This window comes from Semicossyphus pulcher, unplaced genomic scaffold (genome assembly GCF_022749685.1).
Source record: "Semicossyphus pulcher isolate SPU_LCO1_2020_fin unplaced genomic scaffold, fSemPul1.0.p SCAF_27, whole genome shotgun sequence".
In the NCBI taxonomy this organism is placed as follows: Eukaryota; Metazoa; Chordata; class Actinopteri; order Labriformes; family Labridae; genus Semicossyphus; species Semicossyphus pulcher.
Window position 1 is genome coordinate 678,016 of NW_027211701.1, and position 16,616 is coordinate 694,631.

Here is a 16,616-nt window from a genome sequence, read left to right on the forward strand (position 1 = left end):
TGTTTGCGTTTTGAGTGTGAACGCTTTAAATCTTTTGTTCTTTCTGTCGTGTAGCTTAGACGGATGATAATGTAGGACAGGTGTATGTAAGCGTTCCACTGAATAAAACTAACTAACTCAAAGTGACACTAATGGAATCTCCCTCCAATGATCTGAGTTGATGGTGGCTTTGTTTTATATATTTGCATTTAGAATAATACGTGTGTGATTATTAACCAAATGCTTCATTAAAGGACTGTGAACAGCCCAAACTCCTGCAGGAGGACATGCACAGACATACCCACATATCCATGCAGAAGAAGGGTTGTATGTTTATGGATATCCACCCTGATATGTTGAGGTCTAAATTCATATTTAATCTCATTGTGTGTATCATCACCCAGCGATGTTTGGAGTGTACACGCAGCTGAGAGTCCAGAGGTATCCAATATGGGGGGTGTTTCCTGCATCCTCATGGACCTGGCAGCTGACGAGCGCCACACCCTGCCTCTGGACTTTCTACACTTTTCTTTTCCTTATTATTTTGCCACGCGAGAAGGCCCAAAGCCTGTGTGCGCCTTGCCGCGCTGAAGACCTCGCAAACAGACATTGCTCCAGCATCAAACTTCAAGCTGCTGTGTTCCACGCTGGAACTGAAGACAGCAGCTCTATTCTGCTCCAATCCTTGCGCTCTGACAAGCCTCAAACTCAGAGCCCAGAGGACGCACTCAGCCATCCAGCCAGCTCCGATCACAACACGGAGTGACCTGCACACCCTCATTAAAATACACCTGTGTGCTACCGGGCCTGTGGCGGTCGTGGCCCCGGGGAGCGGCGCCCCGCTGCAGCAGGTGTCCCTTCTTTTTCTGTATGGAAGGTGGCGACCCGAGCGAGCGTCCACCTCTGAAAGAGTTTCAATCAATGTGTTGACCTTTAGATAAACTTCATTACATCATCTTCAGCTGACAAAAGAATCCAGAAACACTGTCAATAAAAACAGAATCAACACATCAACATCATGTTTCATTATGAGCACATCCATTATTACACACACACACACACACACACACACACACACACACACCTGTATGTATGATAACGGCTCACGTGTGTCACAAGGTCAGAGGTCGCTGATCACAGATAAACACAGGCCCCGCCCACAACCAGGGGACGACCTGTGCTTCAGGTGTGTGTATATAAAGAGCTTCACTGCATCCTCACCTGAACAGCATCAGCTGACATTTACCTGACAGGTGAGACGCCTTCTGAGAACTCAACATTTACTGATCATCACCATGAAGACGGTCCTGGTCCTCTGCATCCTGCTGTGTGCTGCATCTGCAGGTCAGACACACACACACACAGACACACACACACACGCACACACACACATACCCACCCACACACACACAGTTACTGACGGTGTTTCTCTCTGCAGCTCCGGCTGAAGACAAGCAGCAGCCTGCAGGTCAGTACTGAGGGCATTTAAACACACAGACAGACAGTCAGAGAGAGAGAGACATGTACCTGTCTCACACTAACATGACTGTGCTCCGCCCACAGCAGCAGCAGACGCAGCAGTGGAGCTCGTGCAGGAACACCTGGCTGCAGGTGAGCCGGAGGAGAACTGATTCCCTGACATGTATTAGTGCTGTTGAAACAGTTTGATTGATCTGTTCTTTATTGATCTCATTTCATCAGACGAGTCTGGATTTGTTCTTTTAAAGCTCTTAGTGAGCGTGTTCACAAACACATGTTCTCATTTATGGTCACAGTGTCCATTCTGAGAGCTCAGCGTGTGACTCTGTTGATGCTGATCTGACAGCAGTCTTTAAAGGGAGCTGCTGTATACTCAGCTGCACGAGATGATGCACGATGAAGGAACCTGAACCTCAAACACTCTGAGCTAACGTTAGCGTCAGCTCGGCTCGCAGCTCCCTCAACACGTCACAGCGTTAGAAACAGATTTTAACAGGAAGTTGTTCTCTCCACTCTAACGCTGATTAACGCGCTGCACTGTTGCTGTTTGCTGTCGTCACGTCATCAATTCTTCTTCGTCACTCTGAAACAGAAGTTGCCGTTGGCAGCAATAAAACCTTCATGCAACTTACACGTTGCAACTTCCTGTGTAGCTCTGTTTGGAAGCCATGAAGAAGAGTTGGTTTGTGGTGAAAAAAGATGATCTTCTCTGAGCTGATACATTTCAGTGTCTGATCGGTGCACATACTGGCGTACTCGTCAGGACCTGATCCCATATTTTAGGCTGAATCAGACAGTCAGACACAGTGTCTCCATCAGAACATCTCTAAAGTGAATCAAAGTCTTATTCTTATTTGAATCTGGATCATTGGTGAATCTGATGTTGCCCAGACTCTGTGAACTCTCTGTGACTTCCTGTCCACACTCGGCTGATGGAGCTGTTGATGTTTCAGAGCCGGAGGACGAGATGACCAAAGAAGAGGAAGAGTTGGTGCCAGAGGATCCTGTCCCTGTTCTGGAGGACGGTAAGAGAGAGGAAACACGTCACTGCTCGCATCACATCTGTATGTGTGTCTAATACACCAGATTCAACTGTTGATCACTGTGTGTGTGTGTGTGTGTGTGTGTGTGTGTGTGAGCAGCAGCTGTGATGGAGGCTGAGGATCCTGAAGGTAAGAGCCACATCACTGTTTGAGTCTCTGACTGATGATAACTGTACAGCAGCAACCCCAGGTCAAGTTAATACATTAAATAACCCGTTAGCTTCTTTCAGACAGCTTTAGTTAGCATTCCAAGCTAATGTTACCGTTAGCCAGGAAGTGGCTGAATGCCCTGATTACCTTTTAAAAATGTTACACATGAAGAAAGGCAAACACAGACTTAACTTTGTAAAACAACGTGTTTGATAACACGTTAGCTAAACCATCACAGCAGCTAATAATAACACGCTAGCTAAACCATCACAGCAGCTAATAATAACACGCTAGCTAAACCATCTCAGCAGCTAATAATAACACGTTAGCTAAACCATCACAGCAGCTTATATTAACACGTTAGCTAAACCATCGCAACAGCTAATAATAACACGTTAGCTAAACCATCACAACAGCTAATAATAAAACATTAGCTAAACCATCACAGCAGCTAATAATAACACGTTAGCTAAACCATCACAGCAGCTAATAATAACACGTTAGCTAAACCATCGCAACAGCTAATAATAACACGTTAGCTAAACCATCACAACAGCTAATAATAAAACATTAGCTAAACCATCACAGCAGCTAATAATAACACGTTAGCTAAACCATCACAGCAGCTAATAATAACACGTTAGCTAAACCATCGCAACAGCTAATAATAACACGTTAGCTAAACCATCACAACAGCTAATAATAAAACATTAGCTAAACCATCACAACAGCTAATAATAACACGTTAGCTAAACCATCACAACGGCTAATAATAACACGTTAGCTAAACCATCACAGCAGCTAATAATAACACGTTAGCTAAACCATCACAACGGCTAATAATAACACGTTAGCTAAACCATCACAACGGCTAATAATAACACGTTAGCTAAACCATCACAACAGCTAATAATAAGACGTTAGCTAAACCATCACAGCAGCTAATAATAACACGTTAGGTAAACCATCACAGCAGCTAATAATAACACGTTAGCTAAACCATCACAACAGCTAATAATAACACGTTAGCTAAACCATCACAACAGCTAATACGAGAAATCAGTCAGTTCTATGTTAACATCACTGTTAACTGGGAATGTTCACCTTTCCTGTGCCATCATGCAACTAAATGAATGAGGTTACATTAGCGTTCAGTCTCTTCCTAGCTAACGGTATAACGTGCTAGTAAGAAGGGAATGTGAACATTAGCTGCTGTCTGTTACTGGGCCATCATTTTAAGTTGTTTCTACTTGAATCATGGCTCCAGGCCCCTCCACATTTATACTATCACGGTTTTGTCCAGTCTCTCATCAATCAGAATATTTGAAATAAAAATGACTCTCAGATTTCCTGATTTCATTAAACGTACCACCTGAAGACACGTAGGTATGACATTATGATATTTGAGCTTCTCATAATGAGCGTGACATCAGAGGAAAATGGCCGTCGTGGGAATATGTTGAATGGAACTGAAAGTTCTGTTTGATGTGTTTTATTCATATTTACATGTAATACATATGAATAACCGTTCCGTCTCCTCTGTGTCTCTGCAGCTCGTTTTAATCTCTGTCCTCGAGACTGGATAAGCTACGGCTCTCGCTGCTTCCTCATCAGCAGCTCCTACATGACGTGGTACAGTGCAGAGGTACTGATGCTGGATCAGTTTTATGTTTTAGTGATTTTAGTTCACTCTGTGAACAACTTCTGATACACACAGTTAGTGTTTCTCAAATGGAGGTACTAGTACCCTCTAGGGGCACTTTGGGGTACTGCAGGGCTTCCTGAGATTTTTAAAATACTGTATGTTACCTGTAATGTAAAAACATTGACATGGGGTTGTCTGCGGACTGCAAGACCATTCAAGACCTGTTACAAGACAGCCTACGGCCCCTGAGATGTCAAAGCGGGAAGGCGGAGCAGCAGGCTGGCAGCCTGGAGGGAGGATTGAGAGAACACTGAGTTTGCTTTAAGTTCGGCCGTTTCGGACAATTAATTAACACAGACTTTTTGTGTTAAATCAAAGGTTGTTTTGATCCATCGATAATCAATGAAACTCTTCAATCTTTATGTAAATTCTGTGTTTTATAGAATGCCCTTGGAGGGTCATACACCTCTAAGAAAGAAGGGGGCGTTTCTTGTAACAGAAACTTGTAGCGGGGGTGTAACTTTAATGGTCTAACGGACTTTCAAAAGCCCAATAACAAAAGTAAAACTTTGATAAACTTCACATTCATGTTTTCGTACTGTAATCTGTGACATCAGAGGCGCGTTTAGACGATGTTTGTTACCTTGTTTAGGTTGTTGTGAAGACAGTTTCTACATCGAATGACAACAAATAAAAACAACTTGTGACAAAGTTGAAGCAGCAGAACAGCTGAAAACAGAACAATACCATCACATCAGCTGGATGGTTGTTGTTTAGTGAATCAGACAGTGATGGAGCAGCGGTGTATTCTGGTTCTTTATGTGACATTTAAAATATTTGTTCTGATCAGAGGTAACTAGCTTAGCTTAGCTTAGCTTGATACACTACTTTGAGAACACTGTTGTAGAACATGTTCACACACCCGGAATGTTCTGGATGATGACCTGTTGTTGTCTCATCAATTCATCAAACAATGAGTGATATCTGTGCGCCCCCTCTGTCCAACAGGAGCACTGCAACAGCCTTGGGGCCCAGCTGGCCTCAGCCACAAGCCCTCAGGAGTACGCCGCCCTGCAACAGATGACACGCCTCACGGGTCAAAGCACCGCATGGCTGGGAGGCTTCAACCTGCAGGTCTGGATCTATTAACACTCGTCCAGGTGCAGTCTAGACCTGGTCCTTGGAGGTCTAGACCTGCACCTGGTCCTTAGAGGTCTACACAAATACAGGATGGATGTGTCAATCCTTACACTCGTGCTGTTTGTCTCTCAGGGGCAGTGGATGTGGATCGACCGGCAGGGTTACTATTTTGACAACTTCTACGCCCAGTCCTCCGTCAGCAGTTACCCCTGCATCTTCCTGCGCCCCAACCGTGAGTCCACACACCTGTCTGCCTTTCTCACCTGGTTTTCTCACAGGGAATATGTCAATGTTTCTGTGGTATTTTTGGACATGTTTCTCTGGGTTAGAATCAGCACGGCTCTCTCCTGCTGCAACAGTCACACGCCCTCTGTCTGAACATCAGTTATGGATGTAACTGTAGTTCTATGAAGAATTAAAACTATATTTCTGTCTCTCAGGAACTACTAATATAACTGAACATGTTGCTAACATGACCGTGGAGACGTGTGATTGTTAAACTAACTCCTCGTTAGGTCGTCATCTTTTGAAGCTGCAGCTGAGTTTCTGTTGTCAGTCGCAGAGAGACTGTGCTGTCTCTCTCTGAAACATGGATAAATGTTCATGTTGTTTTATTTGTGTTTCAGACGGTTGGGGAAACACTAACTGTGGATCCGTTCGGAGCTTCATCTGCTCCAGGAACATGTTCGGCTGTTAACGAACCGAACTCATGAGCTCTGCTGTGTGTTATTGAATTACTCTTCTACTTTGTGTTTTATGAAATGATGTGTTTAGTTACTGTTGTGTCAAATATTCTCAATAATAAAGACTTGTTGTAAGAAGGGACAGTGTGTGATCTTTGTGTATTATGAACAAAAAGGCTTCCAGATAACGAGAAGCAAAAAGAGAGTTGCAGAGAAGAAGCCAACACTCACTGAACTCAAAGACTTATTGACTCTAAATATCGTAGTGGCGCTTTAAATGTGGCCTCTTGATGGCGGTGTGACCACAGGGTACAAAGGGTGTTATATTTCTGTCCAATAGGACCAGAGAGGTGGGAATTAACCATGAGCTGAATGATGGAGCACTGGACTCAAATACAAATCTCAAAGGTCCACAAAGAACATTTTCAATAAGACAAAGGTCCGTTTTTTACAGTCAAGCTTAAACAACTAGAATGTGAAGTGCCTTCTCATGCAGGAGAGGGAACTCAGCTGCAGCAACCATCTTTGTTCAGAAGGTGGGAGCGTCACAGTCAGCCTCTTTCAGCACTGGCCCATGGGAAGGTTTGTTGTGCTTCTGCAGAGAACTTTCTGACCAGAAATGGGTTTCAATCAACAGATTCCTAATAGCAAACCATCCAAGTGAGTCTCCAGGAATTCCTTCTGAGGAAGCTTTGGGAAGTGGAGCAGTCCCTGCTGTAGGTCAGAATCAAAAGGAAAAAGTAGCACTGCTTAAAAGGGTGATGAAGTATCAAAAAGGTGTTCCATCCAGGGAATATGTGGTAGAAAACATTGAAAGGCGTATCTTCTGAAAACCGCGCACTGACGTCAGCTCACACACTGTGTTGTTCTCGCCTGTAGCTTGAAATTGAGATGAGATGTTATATCAGCCAAACATGCAACAGCTTCCCTCTTTTCTTCACTGTGCATGAATTCCATGAACTGTTTTGCCTTTGCACTCTTTTACTCTGACTGAAACACTTGCAGCTCTTTCCTAATGGCCACTCCAGGACCTCGTCTTTGCTCAACCATCTGATATTGTTGTGCATGAGCAAATCATCAGGGGTTGCACTGACCTCTGTCAGGAATGTGCGCAGCGAGCGATGCTGCAGTGAAGATGATGCAAATATGAGTCCCATCACTGTTGCCATGATTTCACAGAACACTTCTCTAAGACTTGCACAAAGGACAGACTGATGGATAATGCGGTGGCAAGACATCAGGTCAGGGTGGTGACCTTTCAGGCACTGAACCAGTCCTCTCTCTCATGGCTGGAGCTCCATCATCCATCATCTATCCCTCTTTCATTCAGCATTCCCATTATTGCTTAAAGATGTCTTCTCCCCTTGTGTGTCCTCTAAGGTTGCCTCATCATAAAACCTCACACATACTAGAAACTGAGCATTGTCAGTGGTGCCGCGCTGCACCTGATGCTGTTTTCACGCCCAGCGGCCACGTTAGCACCCGCGTTAGCTCCCGCGCCGCAGCATTCACAGTATGCCCGCGTTGTTGTTTCGAATCACAACTTTCAGCGTGCTGGTGCCCCCTCCTTTTGCACCTGACCCTCAAACAGCCTGACTACGTCACTGCTTACCATGTTAGCTTAGCAGAGTAAGTTAGCATTGTGATTTAGCCTAGTCAAAAGAGAGCCAGAGTTTATAGGCTCAACATTACGGGCTAACCCATGAACCTCCCTTCATAGCACACCTCTCTGCTGTGACGGCCTAAAGAGCTTCTACAGCAACCCAGGCAGAGAAATACGGTGGCCTTTAAGGTCAGTCACGACATTTCACAGACTCATCATCATTAAAAAAAAAAAAAAAATCAAAAAAAATTCATTTAATTTTGTGTCTGTAGTTTTTAAAACTACAGCAATGTATTAAAACATACTTCAGTACAAGTCGAATTGTCATGTCTCATCTTTTTCCTTTAAGTTACCATTTTTGTCTCGTTCTTTCATGTTCTGTCATTTCCTGTTTTATTTTGAAAGTAACCTGGTCCCTCTTGTTTCAGATCACTTTACTTCCTGCCCCTGTGTTTCCTGTGTCTGGTGATTGTCTGGCCCCTCCCTTATCGGTTTCACCTGTCATTCCCTTCCTCATGTTTAAATTGTGGCGTCTCCCTTAGTCCTGTGCCAGTTCGTACTTGTCTTCATGTCAGTCGTCCCAGCAATTCCCTTGATCCATGTTCCATGTTCCATGTTCATGTTCATGTTCCAAGTCAGATCGGTGAGCGTTCTAGATTAGAAAGACTATTTTTGTTTCTGCGTTTTGCCAGTATTGAGATTTTCTTTGTTTATTTATTAAGTCTAGATTTCCTCTTTTGACTGATTTTCATTTCTTTCTTAGATTAGTTGTTTTGTTTGTTGGTTAAAGTTTTCCTCTTTTAAAGAGTGATTTTTCTTTCTTGAGAGAATTTCGGCTACCAGAAGTCAGGTTGTGATATCAGGGTGAGTTCAGGCTTTCTTGATATTTCTTGTGTTTTGTTTATTGAATTTATGGTAAATAAATATTTATCGTTTCCTTGGATTCTTAGTCTGTCGTGCTTTTGGGTTCACCTTTGTCAATGCAGATCGTTACATGAATAAATGAGTTCATGAAGAGGCCCAGGGGTCTCCAGAGGCAGCAGACAGGTACTGAGTGGCCAGAGGAGCTGCAGCTTCAGTGGTTGTGGAAGCAAAGACCAGGCTGTGGGAGGAGTTCGGGGAGGCTGTGGAGAAGGACTTTCTGTTGGCATCCAGGAAGTTCTGGCAAACTGTTAGACGACTTAGAACTTTGAACTTAGACCTGGACTGGGGAAATTGTCGGACGGTGGAAGGAACTCCTGAACCCAACCAACACATCCTCTGATGAGGAGGCAGAGTTCAAAGGTCCAGGGGAAGCCTTATCTATATCCATGGCAGAGGTCACTCAGGTAGTCCAGAAGCTCCTCAGTGGCAAGGCGCCAGGTGTGGATGAGATTCACCCTGAGACGCTAAAGGCTCTGGACATTGTTGGGCTGTCTTTGTTACGGTTTGGATTTTAGACAAGAAGGTCGAGGACCCAGATTCATACTTAGATCAATTATTTAATAAACAAAAGGCAAAAATGCAAAAACAAAATCTGAAATCCAACAAAAAAAAGAAAAATCAAAAGGCAGAGCAAAAAACTTACAACAAAACCAGGGACAGGTAATCCAAGGGACACGAGGAGTCAGGGGAAGCACCAACAACATCCAGGGTAGAAACGCAAGGATCAAAGTACAGGTCACAAACGTAGACTAAAATGAGCTGGCACAGAAAGGTAGCAACACAGAGACTAAATACACACAGGGTAATCAGGGACAGGTGAGACTAATTAACACAGGTGAACACAATGACGGCAGGGCACACAATCTGAAAGGCGGGAAACAGAACAAAGGAAGGAAGTCAAACAAGACATGACATACAAGGGGCGAGAACTACAAAGTAAAACAGGAAACACTAGAAACCAAACGCAGGACTACAAAATAAAACAGGAAACACTAGAAACCAAACGCAGGACTACAAAGTAAAACAGGAAACACTAGAAACCAAACGCAGGACTACAAAATAAAACAGGAAACACTAGAAACCAAACGCAGGACTACAAAATAAAACAGGAAACACTAGAAACCAAACGCAGGACTACAAAGTAAAACAGGAAACACTAGAAACCAAACGCAGGACTACAAAATAAAACAGGAAACACTAGAAACCAAACGCAGGACTACAAAATAAAACAGGAAACACTAGAAACCAAACGCAGGACTACAAAATAAAACAGGAAACACTAGAAACCAAACGCAGGACTACAAAGTAAAACAGGAAACACTAGAAACCAAACGCAGGACTACAAAATAAAACAGGAAACACTAGAAACCAAACGCAGGACTACAAAATAAAACAGGAAACACTAGAAACCAAACGCAGGACTACAAAGTAAAACAGGAAACACTAGAAACCAAACGCAGTACTACAAAATAAAACAGGAAACACTAGAAACCAAATGCAGGACTACAAAATAAAACAGGAAACACTAGAAACCAAATGCAGGACTACAAAATAAAACAGGAAACACTAGAAACCAAACGCAGGACTACAAAGTAAAACAGAAAACACTAGAAACCAAATGCAGGACCACAAAATAAAACAGGAAACACTAGAAACCAAACGCCGAACTACAAAGTAAAACAGGAAACACTAGAAACCAAATGCAGGACTACAAAATAAAACAGGAAACACTAGAAACCAAACGCAGGACTACAAAGTAAAACAGGAAACACTAGAAACCAAATGCAGGACTACAAAATAAAACAGGAAACACTAGAAACCAAACGCAGGACTACAAAGTAAAACAGGAAATTCTCTACATGAATGCACAACTAAACCAAGACAGGAACATTTTATACTAAATACAAAACTAAACAACAACAAGAGACAAAGTGACAAAGGAAAACAGGAAATAATATCTAATCACCAAAATACAAAACAACATCACTAACTAGAATGACTCAGGACAGTCGTGGCTGACACGCCTCTTCAGTGTCGCGTGGAGGTCTGGGACAGTACCTGTGGAAAGGCAGAGCGGGTGGTTCCCTTGTTTAAAAAGGGGGACCGGAGGGTGTGTCCCAACTATCGGGGAAGAACGCTTCTCAGACTCCCGGGTAAAGTTGATTCCAGGCAGAGATGTGGACTCGAGGCACGGTGACTTGGACTTGAGTCGACTCGAGTCACTGTTTTGTTGACTTGTGACTTGACTTGACAAAAAATAGATGACTTGACACTCGACTTGGACTTGCACGTTAATGACCTGAGACTTGAGGCATGATGACTCGGATTAGAGCCCTGTGCGGGGCTGTTTTCTTAATCCCGCTCCCCTCAGATTTCTGACCATTCCCGCCCGCACAAAAGAGCTCTATTGATTTTGTGTGTTCTCCCGTCCGGCAGGGAACAAACGCTATTTTATAGTTTAGTATAAATAAAGAGAGGTGCTACGTGCACACGCTGGTGATGCCAGAAGACGAGGGAAAGTGCACGGACCAAAAACAGCCAGAGACCGACACAAAGCTCTCCATCATGCACGCTCATTCTGATGTGAACTAATACACACACACACACACACACACACACACACACACACACACAGGCATAAAAGAACACAGCGTCTCTTGTTTGATCAAATGATAATTCAAAGTTTTTCTCTAACACGCCTGTGTCTGTTTGATGTTGTAGTCCAGCCGTCAGTTTAAAAGTGATGAGGAGGGAATATTAAGTAAATCTAATTGACATTTATTTAATTGACTATCAATGATTATAACACAGATACATTTCACTGTCATACTTTTTGAACAGGTTATAAATTGGCCAATAATATCATGATTAGACGGGCTGCTAACACCTTGTCTCCTCTCTTTATAAAGACCGGGTACTGCAGGTAAGAGTGCTGGATGTTAGGTGGAAAAAAAGTGAATTGACTTGGGACTTGTCTTGCCCCCAAAAAATTGACTCAAGACTTGAGGAGGGGAGGAGGGTTTCCAGTTTGGCTACCTCAGAATTTCATCTCTGCTTTTTGCAGATGATGTTGTCCTGTTGGCTTCATCAAACTGGGACTCCAGCAGGCACTGGGCGGAGAGTCAGCACCCGCAAGTCTGAGGCCGTGGTTCTCTGCTGGAACACAGTGGATTGCCCCCTCCGTGTGGGGAGTGAGTCTCTGCCTCGAGTGAAGGAGTTAAGTCTCTCGGGTCTTGTTCACGAATGGGGGTAAACTGGATCGTGAGACTGACAGGCGGGTCGGTGCAGCATCAGCAGTAATGCGGGGGTTGTAATGGACCGCTGTGGTGAAGAGGGAGCTGAGCCTGAAGGCAAAGCTTTCCATTTACCAGTCGATCTACGTTCCAACCCTCACCTGGTGTCATGAGCTTTGAGTAGTGACCAAGAGAATGAGGTCGCAGATACAAGCCGCTTCTCCTTCGCATCGAAAGGAGCCAGTTGCCAGTTCAAAGTCCAAAGTTTGGCCTCTGATTGTTGATCAGCCTGCACAAACTGCACATCAAAGTGATGTGAGCCGCTGTGTGGCCGAGGCAGCGATACGATAACAAGGATAACAAGGAAGTTGTGACGCTTCATATCAGCGTGTTTTTGGCTTCATGCAGGATCATAAATCAGAGCTCAGCCTCAGACCCTCACGTACTCGTTAATCATCAGCACACACACACACACACACACACACACACACACACACACACACACACACAGATCACCCAGGTGTGTCTATAAAGAGCTGCACTACATCTCTCAGCGGACATTTACTTGACAAGTGAGACGCCTGCCGAGTGTCTGCAGGTTTACTGACTGACTTTACCATCAGCTGATCATCACCATGACGACGGTCCTGGTCCTCTGCATCCTGCTCTGTGCTGCTTCTGCAGGTCAGACACACACACACACACACACACACACACACACACGAACTGTGATACCTGTTGTACAGCTGTGTGAGGCAGTGACTGAATGTAATGCCACTTTCCCACTGGTCAAAAAACCCGCTAACACCCGCTTTGATGCTTAATGGGAAAGGCTCCAATCAGCATTCAGACCCGGGTCACATGACTCTGCTGTGGACCCGGGTAATTATCGCCTTGGCTCCGACCGGCATTGATGGGAACACAAAACCTGGTCGACAGGCTAAGCTCCGCCCTCTTTCCGGAGTGATGCTATGCTCCGTCGGTAACTTCTGCGACTCCTCGTCATCTCAGCTACAAACTCCGTCCGAGCAGCGTTCAAACATCGTTCCAGATTTGTCGCCGAGTTTCATAAACAGACTGAATGAGTGACAGATACAATGAAGACCTAACCACCGTAACATCTTCACTGGTCACTAACCCTGTCTCCGGCGCATTTGTGACGTCAGATGGTGACGCAGCAGAAAAGAGACCGACTGGAGGATACTTCACTGACAATGGGAAAGAGACAATCAGCATCTATAAGCCGGTCTTCCCGGGTCTGAAAAACCTGCGTCAACGCGCAAAATTTGGAGGGAAAGACGTATTAAGTGTTCTATAAAAGCTGCAGTATAATTTTCTGTCCTGTGTGTTCCGATTCAATCAAAGCCCTGTGTCTGTTTCTGTGCAGCAGCTTCTGGGTTTACAGACTTGGAGGAGAAAGGAGCACCTGCAGGTGAGAGACTGTCACCTTTACCTAGTGCTTGTGTTGCTCTGAAGGAAGCTCAGACAGTTTTAATCCTGACTTAAGTCCGACTGTAATACAATTCAAACACACTACAGAGTGAGCTGACAGAGGGTTTGATGTCATAGGATGTGATGGTATGAATGTCGTCTCTCTGCAGCTCGTCACATCTGTCCACGCGACTGGTTCAGCTTCGGCTCTCACTGCTTCAAGGTGGTCAAAAATCCTGTGAGCTGGATCAGAGCTGAGGTACTCTCACCTTGTCACTGCATGGTTCACACCTGTCCTCACATAGGCTGCTCCAACAGTGAAAGCACCACACTCAGTGTCTCAGGGTCTGCAGGGGCGGAGTGATGTTTCACTCACGCTACCTGCTCTTTGAGCCAGCACAGATGCTAGCTTCACGGCTACCTGAGCTAACACAGATGCTAGCTGCACAGCTACCTGAGCTAACACAGATGCTAGCTGCACAGCTTCCTGAGCTAACACAGATGCTAGCTGCACAGCTTCCTGAGCTAACACAGATGTTAGCTTCACAGCTACCTGAGCTAACACAGATGCTAGCTGCACAGCTACCTGAGCTAACACAGATGCTAGCTTCACAGCTTCCTGAGCTAACACAGATGCTAGCTGCACAGCTACCTGAGCTAACACAGATGCTAGCTGCACAGCTACCTGAGCTTACACAGATGCTAGCTGAAGAGCTACCTGAGCTAACACAGATGCTAGCTGCACAGCTACCTGAGCTAACCAGTTTCCCTTTAATGTCCTGGAATTCTTTGAACAACATTTCGGGAAATACTCTGGTTTAGACGTCAAACTGGAGGACTCTCATGCTGCTAAACTATCATATGTTCCAATAAATGATCACATGTTCTTCACTGAGTCATCCCCTCTGTGCCCCCCCACACCTCTGTCCAACAGGAGCACTGTAACAGCCTGGGGGCCCACCTGGCCTCCGTCTCAAACCATCAGGAGTACGCCTTCCTGCAGCAGATCACTCGGATGGCCGGTCTGAGCAGCGCGTGGCTCGGAGGCTTCAACCTGCAGGTCTGGATTCATGGACACCTGGCGTTTTTACCTGTAACACTAGCTTTTAAACAGCTGCTTGTTGGCCTGATGTGTGCTCAGCTAAGATGCACAGGTGATGCCGTTACATATGTGGTTTATTCAGAATTAGTGATGAGTAGTCGATTGTCGACTTTACTTCATTAGAAAAACAAGACGTAAACAGACGATGAAGAAAGTCATTCAGACCCAACGATCAGTAAAACATGCACCACTTCTCCTGCGGACAGTCTCCATCAGTGAACTCACTTTGTGCTAGAAGAAGAAGTTAAAGATTCAGCCAGAACAAAGGCTTCAGTCTGAGTTGAGTGAATGTTTAACAGATGGATGAATGCTCTTTGTGTGCAGGGCCGCTGGATGTGGATCGACCGTGAAGGTTTCTATTACAGCTACTGGCACTGCCTGTTCTCCCCCCACAGCAACCCCTGCATCTACCTGGCTACCAACAGTAAGTCGCTATTTTAAGGACTTTTACTTCCACATTGGTCTTGAACCTTACGCAGTGACCATTTCCTGTCATGTAGATGTATGCTGCCAAGAACCTTTGCAGGGGAACTACATTTGTTCAACAAATCAACAGTGATTTGGACTTGAACAGGAGGCAGAGCTGCTGTGGATACTAAACATTTTATTGGTTTATTAAAATCGGCACTGAACCCTGGTCAATGCGCTAATCTCCACCCCCTTTCCCGGGCGATGCTATGACGCACAATTCTGCCCGTCTCCGTCCGAGCAGCGCTCGAACATTGTTCCCGGTGTGTCGGTGCCGAGTTTGATAAACAGACTGAATGAGTGACAGATACAATAAAGACCTAACCACCGTAACATCTTCACTGGCTCCATGCTGCTTACCAAAGAGTATAATGTAAGTTCTTTGTGCGTACTATTGTTTACTAACCCTGCCTCCGGCGCGTTTGTGACATCAGACGGTGACGTAGCTGAAAACAGGCAGACAGAAGGATACTTCACTGGCAATGGGAAAAGAGACAATCTGCATGTATTAGCGCGTTGACGCAGGTTTTTCAGACCCGCGTCAACGCGCTCATTTTAGTGGGAAAGGGGTGTTACTGACAAAAGTAAGAGGATCTCTTTCCTAACGAAGAAGTTTTGGTACCTAAATCAAACCAAACGGTGACCGTTTCACGATGTTATCGACGTGTGAGGACGTCTTCTGAAGCGGTTTTCGTGGTGGCGTGCTTTGAGGTGTCACCAGGTTAATTACAGGTATCTCTGTGGGATCAAGTTGCCGCAGGACGCTAACAGACCCATAAAAGGTTTAAGTCCCAAACCAGAAGCTTTAAATGTACCAGATGTTCTTTCAACACCAGGTGTTTTTACAGTCATGTGTACCTCTCTGTTTCTTCCCCTTACTAAAGCTACTACGCCGAACCCCAACCCCAACTACACCCTAATATTAACCACTTCATGAATGAAGGAGTGAGCCTCCTGCAGCCCTGTAGAAAGGACTGACTTTCTCTTTGTCACATCAGCTAGTCTTTAGCATACAGCTAACCGTTAGCACACCGACGGGCTCTGTCAGAAAGAAATAGCATGTTAGGTAACAACACGTGGGACTGAACTTCACAATCATCAATGTGGGTGCTGAAAAAGTCAAATATCTTCATCATCACTTTAACAGAGATGAAGACAGCGATGATTCAGAAGTGAATAATGTTTCACGACAGATATTCTCGATCTTTACTCGCACACATAGAAAGCTATGTTGCTGCTAAGTACAATGGTTAACGAACTGCCAGCTCATCCTGTGTCCTCCTTTCAGCAGGCTGATGCTAACTAGCTGTTTTTCCTTCTTTGATTCATCAAGTTCGTTTTCACTCAGGTTAACAGAGTGAAATGAGGCCGCTGCTTTGGCTCGGTTGGTGGAGCGGGCGCCTCGTGTGAGGTGGCGGTCCTCGTCGCACTGATCGTGGGTTTGACTCCCGGTCTGCCGATCATCTGGTGCGCGTCGCCCCCCGCTCTCTGCTCCCCACGTTTCCTGTCTCTCTTCAGCCGTCCGATACAATAAAGACAAAAAAAAGCATAAATGAATAAATAAATGTCGACGGCTCTTGTATATTTTCGGGACATATTTACTTACAGTTTATTTCAGATACAAATAAAGTCCTGTTTATAAGGTGATGTTTCTCTGGTCTCCAGGTGGCTGGATCAACACCCCGTGTGGCCTGAGTCTCCCCTTCATCTGCTCCAGGAATCCCTTTGGTTGTTAA

The 16,616-nt window shown here is 44.9% G+C and overlaps 2 protein-coding genes across 2 annotated transcripts; both read left to right on the forward strand.

Moving 5' to 3' along the window:
- Positions 1–1,274: 1,274 nt before the first annotated feature.
- On the forward strand, positions 1,275–6,133 carry LOC138604765 (ladderlectin-like). Its single transcript, XM_069676756.1, has 8 exons — positions 1,275–1,323; positions 1,418–1,447; positions 1,543–1,590; positions 2,412–2,483; positions 4,205–4,296; positions 5,305–5,430; positions 5,569–5,668; positions 6,063–6,133. The coding sequence occupies exons 1-8, from the start codon at positions 1,275–1,277 to the stop codon at positions 6,131–6,133; spliced, it is 588 nt and encodes a 195-aa protein (XP_069532857.1).
- A 6,381-nt stretch (positions 6,134–12,514) lies between these two features.
- LOC138604766 (ladderlectin-like) lies at positions 12,515–16,616 on the forward strand. The gene is made up of 6 exons (XM_069676757.1): positions 12,515–12,563; positions 13,267–13,311; positions 13,481–13,569; positions 14,245–14,370; positions 14,737–14,836; positions 16,546–16,616. Exons 1-6 carry the CDS (start codon positions 12,515–12,517, stop codon positions 16,614–16,616), a joined length of 480 nt encoding a protein of 159 aa, XP_069532858.1.